The sequence below is a fragment of the Lactuca sativa genome, chromosome 4, assembly GCF_002870075.4.
Source record: "Lactuca sativa cultivar Salinas chromosome 4, Lsat_Salinas_v11, whole genome shotgun sequence".
Lineage (NCBI taxonomy): Eukaryota > Viridiplantae > Streptophyta > Magnoliopsida > Asterales > Asteraceae > Lactuca > Lactuca sativa.
Genome location: NC_056626.2, coordinates 186,574,098 through 186,581,455, shown reverse-complemented (window position 1 = coordinate 186,581,455; position 7,358 = coordinate 186,574,098). Strand labels below are relative to the sequence as shown.

General features: G+C 32.7%; 1 protein-coding gene across 1 annotated transcript; it reads left to right on the top strand.

Annotated features, from left to right (window-relative positions):
- Positions 1-1,587: 1,587 nt before the first annotated feature.
- Positions 1,588-7,115, top strand: LOC111878128 (regulator of telomere elongation helicase 1 homolog). The gene is made up of 22 exons (XM_023874639.3): positions 1,588-1,841; positions 2,112-2,371; positions 2,465-2,613; positions 2,692-2,773; positions 2,866-3,013; positions 3,108-3,264; positions 3,342-3,518; positions 3,609-3,730; positions 3,818-3,863; positions 3,949-4,090; positions 4,164-4,318; positions 4,407-4,498; positions 4,584-4,688; positions 4,761-4,829; positions 4,924-5,067; positions 5,155-5,270; positions 5,382-5,439; positions 5,510-5,615; positions 5,935-6,005; positions 6,093-6,566; positions 6,654-6,799; positions 6,894-7,115. Exons 1-22 carry the CDS (start codon positions 1,740-1,742, stop codon positions 6,988-6,990), a joined length of 3,018 nt encoding a protein of 1,005 aa, XP_023730407.1. The 5' UTR covers positions 1,588-1,739; the 3' UTR covers positions 6,991-7,115.
- The last annotated feature ends 243 nt before the right edge of the window (positions 7,116-7,358 follow it).

Here is a 7,358-nt window from a genome sequence, read left to right as displayed (position 1 = left end):
ATACTTGCAAAACCTCAGTTTAGAACGGATAATCAATCATCAACCTTTAGGGAAAATATAGGATTTTCCCGGGATAACCCGGCTATTCAAAAACAGATTGTTTAATATGTAATCAATGGATATTCATATGCCTTTCACGACTCCTTGGATTGTACATATCTTGTATGAATCTGGAAGTCATGGAAGGAATGGGTTTTTCAAACACGCTTTTCATAAGAAAATATAGGATTTTCTTGAGGAATACTCTTCAAAAAGATTCAAAGAACATTTTTCCACCAAAAACTAAATGCGTATGAACTCACCAGCTTTATGCTGATATTTTTCAAAACTGCTTGTATTCTCAGGGAATTAGTAGACATGTACTTCCAGGAGTTCGGAGAAGTCGAAGCGTTAGAGTCGCACCTTTCTATTTTACTTTTGATATGAACAAAACTATGTATTAAACAATGTAAACCTTTTCACATATGTATTCAATGTTTGGTTGTGTTTACTATGCTTGCTATGATACAATTGTTGTGATACTACGCATGACGTCCTCCACCCCGGAACGATTCCGCCATCACGGTTTCGGGGTGTGACAATTTGTGTCACTAATATTATTTAAGTGTAATGAGGTACACTTGTTGACTAATGTAATTTTGATAAATATTGAACAAATAAGGGTGATGCAGAGTATACACTTGTTTGAGTTTATCTTTATTTAAAATATATTGTTATTTAGGGGCGAAACCCCTGAACCACACGGGAGTTAGGGGGCAACGCCCTGGTAGTGGGGTCTAAGGGAGAGAGCCCCTAGTTGGGTTTAATGTAGTTTATTTAGATTTATATTGCTTTATGGAAAATTCATTAAAATCCGAATCTGAGAGTTTAGACCCGATTTTTGACCCTAATCCTAGACCAGGTTTTAAGGCACTTTAGCGATGGTTATAAAACTTCCATGTGATAGTTTTTCAACAGTAGTTAACATATTGTTTTTGGTCATACAAATTATAATACAAGAATCATAACATTCACATTCTCCATGTTCAAGAAAACTAAGTTTTATTCGGTTGAAATTTCGATTGTACCATCGAAATAGTTCGATATGAAAGTGTATCACGACTCTTAATGTATCCAAGTAATAAAAAACACTCTAATGTTCTAACAAAAAATTGATTAATAAAACCAAAACAAATAGGATTGAGATATTTTCAGATATTATTGGTTTACCATTAGGTAACAAAATATCCAAGAAAAGACAAAAAAAAAAAAAAACAATTGATGAATGTGGATAATACTCTAATACAAATAAATCATTAGGGGTTACTTTGCAATGAATGTAAATTTATCCTTAAGCCATAAATATTAGTTACGTAAAATTCATATGCTTTGACAAACTAATTTGACAGAATAAAAAAATGATTTTGCAAAATTCTATTTATAAAATAAATTATTTTACTATACTGTTAAAAAGAATACTCCTATTTTGATATTGCTGTGATTAAACCATTTTTAAGTACAAGTTTTTAAAATTTCCCTTAATTGAATTAGTTTAGGTGCTATTGGCCTATGTTTGTAATTTTACTCAAAAATTTATTAGATTCGATAGCGTACTCAACACAAAAATGGCGGGAACATAAACAGAGAGTTTGGACTTTGGAGGAACATTCATCTAGGGTTTGCGAAAGGCCACTCAGTCGAAGGGCATTCACATTTCATCATCTGTTTGTTTTCTTTATCGCACATAGAAGCAGGTAGAGATGCCAACCTACAAGATCAGGGGAATCAATGTCGAATTCCCCTTTGAGGCGTACGATTGCCAGCTCGTTTACATGGAAAAAGTCATCCAATCTCTTCAAGACGTATGATTTCTCTCCTAAATCTACTTAACGTCTCAAATCGAATACATATCTTGATTTCCATCTATTCCAATTATAAGGTGTTGCATAGCTATTCACAGTCATTGGAGGTTTACCTTGCTAACATCACAAACATCAAATTGCGTATTTGTGACGAACACCACTGTTTGATAACTAATTTAAGAAGCTCAAACCAATTTACGTCAATATGATTATGATATTCATCTTTGTGCTAACCTTGACATGTTGTTGACACATTTCATCATGTGGCAGAGGTCTAACGCCCTATTAGAGAGTCCTACTGGAACTGGCAAAACATTATGTCTTCTGTGTGCCACTTTAGCCTGGAGAAAGAGTTTGGGTAGTTTCTCAACAGGTAGGAATGCGATAAGAAGTCAGGACACAGGAGGCAAAAACTCAGAAGGACCATCGTCACAGTCAGAATCATCACGGCTTCCCACAATTATATACACTTCACGCACTCACAGCCAGATTCGACAAGTGGTTCAAGAGCTCAAAAGAACCATCTACAGGTCAGGGTTGATATTTGATATTAACGATTTCAGACCATGTTAGAAGTCGATTACACTGGTTTGACTATATAAACATATCAATTACTTATGCAGACCCAAAATGGTTGTATTAGGATCTCGTGAGCAATTATGCATTCACCCTGATGTAAGTTTACTTCATGGGAAAACACAGACAAATGCCTGTCATTTCCTATGTCAAAAACGCACAAAACGGTATTGTACCCATTTTCCTCGTGTCTCAGGTAAGCTATTCTTTTTTTCACTTTTCATCCATTGATTTGGGGAGATACTGATATACATCTGTTGTTTTTGTTTCATAGAATTTGTGAAGAATAATCCTGGTCTTGGTGATGAACCTATTGACATAGAGGACTTGGTCAATATTGGGAAACAGAGTGGCCCGTTAGTTTTTTTATCCTTTTGTAACTTTTGACAAATGTTAACCATTTTTCTGCAATATATGTCTAACATTTCACTGTAAATGCACAATGCAGATGCCCTTATTATATGTCACGTGAGCTCCATAAAGTTGTTGATATCTTATTTGCACCTTACAACTATCTTATCGATCCTGGCAATAGAAAATCTTTGAGCATTGAGTGGGCAAACAGTATACTTATATTTGATGAAGCTCATAATCTTGTAAGTTTCTAATATATGTATACATAGTTATATAATACATATGATGATATAATAAATGAACCCTTTCAATTTTTTTGTATTATGAAATATATAGGAGGGAATATGTGCAGATGCTGCCTCTTTTGACCTACCTTCTTCCCTCTTAACTTCATGTATTTCTGAAGCACAAAACTGTGTAGACCTTGCTGTTTCCAGGAGAGATCAATCAAATGACACATCATATAATCCAGATAATTTTGCTATTCTCAGAGGTATATTGTTTTCTCTCATCAACTCCATGATCATTTGAACTTTATTATAAGAAAGTTTACTTTTTTGCACTTTGCAGCACTTCTGTTAAAGCTTGAGAAGCGAATTTCTGAAGTTCAAATTGACTCCAAAGAATTGGGCTTTACCAAACCTGGTCCTTACATCTATGAGCTTTTTGGTGAGCTAAATATCACACACAAAACAGCCACCAAGCTCATTGACACAATTGAAGATGCAACTGTATTACTAGAAGAAGGTACACACTACACACTACACACTACACACCCAGTATCATGTCTTTATTATATAAGTATTTTTTTAAGGTTTGGTTTATTCTTTATTACAGATGCAAAAACCAGTGATCCTCAAAAGACAAAGGGAACTGTGAATAGGTTGGAGAGTATATCAGACATTCTTAAAATAATCTTCAAAAGTGATGGAAACGACGCCCATGCCAAATATTATCGTGTAAGTTTTTGAACTTTTACTTTTCTACCCTTGAAGCTTGTAGTAACCTCTTGTAACTTAGAATCTTTTATTTATTGTTGAATTCAGGTTCATGTTCAGGAAGTTGAAGTGAAATCAAGTGATACATTTAAAGGTAAAATATGTATTAATATGTTTAAGTTTATGTTTAGTTTTTGTTATATTACAGTTATGACACTATTTTATGACACCATATGTAGGCAAAGCATCTAGAATCTTCAGCTGGTGGTGTTTTAATCCTGGTGTTGCTATGGAAGAATTTGCAAAAAGAGATGTTGGATCTATTATTTTGACATCTGGCACTTTATCACCTATGGATTCATTTGCCGAGGAACTGAAACTGTATGAACTTATCATACTATATAATCCTTATGTTTTTTAATAGCTACTTACTTTTTTATTTATTAAAATATAGGAATTTTCCTATACGTTTGGAGAATCCTCATGTTATACAAGACAATCAATTATGGGCTGGAATTGTTCCAGTGGGTCCCTCTGGTCATCCGTTTAATTCTTCTTATAGAACACGCGATTCTCCTGAATATAAACTGAATTTGGGTAATTCCATTGGTAAGTATATTATATATATGACAATTTTTATAAAAATGTCATGTCAAATCACTTGTTAATATTAATATATATATTTTTTGTTTTGTAGTGAATTTTGCTCGAATAGTACCAGATGGGCTTCTTGTATTTTTTCCATCTTACTACCTTTTGAATCTATGCATTGATTTCTGGAAGAACACGGTAATAATTATAATAATAATAATATCTTATTATCTTAAATTATAATCTCTTGTACTTTTTAATAAAACAAATTTCATGTTTTCAGGGTGTAACTTCAACAAATTCGAGTACTATTTGGGAAAGAATCTGTAAACATAAGCTACCAGTTGTGGAGCCTAGACAATCTTCACTTTTTCCCCAAGCAATTGATGTAAGAGTAAATTATTTATTCACTTTCAGTTAACAAATTTATTTTCTTTAATTCATTTTAAAATTTGAACAGGACTACATGGCTAAGCTAAGAGACAACTCGACTACTGGAGCAGTGTTTTTTGCTGTATGTCGTGGAAAGGTAATTTATTATTTCATATAGTTTTGACTATTTTCTTCCTATGACATTTATTTAGTTTAATTTTATAATTTTATTTTTTTTTTAATGTAAATAGGTAAGTGAAGGACTAGATTTTGCTGATCAAGCTGGAAGAGCTGTGATTGTGACTGGAATTCCATTTGCAATGAGGAATGATCCAAAAATCCGTTTAAAACGTGAGTTTTTAGACCAACAAGCACTCTCACAAAAAGGATCCAAGGTAATTCATTTTGGTCAACAAAGTCAAACTCACTTAAATTTATATTTTTTTATTTTATATTTTCTTGAAAGTAGATTGCCTTTTTAGGTTCTCACAGGAGAAGAGTGGTACAGTCAACAAGCGTCACGGGCGGTCAACCAAGCTGTGGGCCGTGTCATTCGGCATCGCCATGATCACGGGGCAATTATTTTTTGTGATGAAAGGTTTTTTTTTTTTTTTTGTTTTTTTTAGTCGGTATAAAAATAAATAATTAAATTATGTTAGTTTTGGTCAAATGAGTTTTGACTTTTTAATGTGTTTATATATACATACAGGTTTTCAAAACAAAACCATCAGTCCCAGATTTCACTATGGATTCGGCCTCACCTCAAGGTTAACAGACACCATCGACCTTGTGAAATTACTCTTTTGCCCTTTACCTGACATGTCCTTCCTTACGCAGTGTTACTCCAAATTTGGGGATGTAGTTTTTACATTGACCCGTTTCTTTCGTGATGCTGCAATTAGCTGTCCAGTGAAACAAAAGTCAACTCAGATTCAAGAACCAGGTTGACCAGAAAATACCTCTTTGAAATTACATATTTGGTCCCTGAGTATATCTGATCTTTTCAATTTTGGTCCTCATTTAAGGTTTTTGTAACGTTTTTGGTTCCTGTTCCAAGTAAAATGACTATTTTTGGTCCCTGGGTACAGCTTATTTTTTGCAAATTTGGTCCCAAAGATACAATCATTTTCTTGGAACATGAAACCAAAAACGTTATAAAAACCTCAAACAAGGACCAAAATTTCAAAAATCAGTTATACTCAAGGGACCAAAAATGTAATTTACTCAAATACAATCTTAATACACTTGTTTTCGTTTTTCAGGAGAAAAAAGTAGCAGGGACAAGATCATATCTCTGGACAAACTTGATCAGGACAAATTTCTCAAATCTTTAGTATGTTCTTTTCGATTTTTTTCAATTGCATGTTTTTTTTTTCCTTCTATTCATTAAATATTTACTATATCTCAACGGGTCTTACAGATTGCCACATCAAATAAATCTCAGTCTATAGAACCATCATCATCATCATTGCCATGTTCGAGTGAATTAAGGCGAGTCAACATTTCGTCTCGGCTTAGTCAAATACTTCCTGCAAACCGGTCAAATCTTTCTTTCAATGCACAAAATCAGACTTCAAGTTTGAATAATAATAATAATAATAATAGCAATGTGGAAGTCAAAAAACATGAAGTGATTGATTTGGTAGATGAAGAAACAAGCAGTCAATTATCCGCACCTTATTTTATAAAAAAACGTAAAATAGAAAACCCTAAAAACGAAAACTTGTTACAAAAGTGTGACAATGGAATCAGAGAAGTTAAAAAGGAGATAGCTGTAGAAGAAAGGAGGACTGAGTTGATCAATTTAGAAACTGTAAGGGGTAGTTCAAGTTCAAATTCAACTTCTTTGGCTTGTGAAAACCAGGAGAAGAAGGGATCCACTTTTCTTATTCAGGTAAAACAAAAGTGGGATTTATTATTATTAGTATTATTATCTTTTTTTGTTCTTGAATAAGTTATGCAAGTTTTTATAAATTTACAGGTTAGAGAGAAGCTTAGTGATGGAGAATATAAAGAATTTGTGGGATTTATGAAAGCACTTAAATCTAAAGCAATGAAGATAGGTCATGTTCTTCAATGTATCATGGGATTATTTTCTGCACCAGATAGACTTCATCTTCTCCAAAGGTATTAGAATTATTTTTTTTTTCTTCTTCTTCTTCTTATTTTTTTTGATATTATCTATTTTTCTAATTTTTGTGTTGGTATTGACATTTGACAGATTTAAGGATTATATTCCTGCAAAATACCATACATTGTATGAAGAGTATTTGGAGAAAACAAAAACAAATGATGCAGTAACTGTAGATCTTTTATAAAAGGTAGTGTACTTGTGTAAAATTATTTACCCTACCATTAATTATCATTAAAGTTATATGATGTGTCTTGAAAATAATCATTTAACAAGCAAAGTTATTTCTAAGAAATAACGGAAATTGAGGTGTATTTTGTCTGTTTGATGTAACTTTTGGCTGGGAAATGATTTATTAAAAGATGAAATTTGAAGTTGATAAGGACATACATAATGTTGTAATTATTTGAATTTGTTTATTTCAGAATTTTGTTTGTTTATGAAATGTGATTGGGTTGGTATTTGGTGTTTGTGGTCGACTTATAGCTTACAAGTTACAAACAACCAATTCTAAGAAACTCGCATGTATCTTCTCTTTGTCTTCTAGTTAAAATA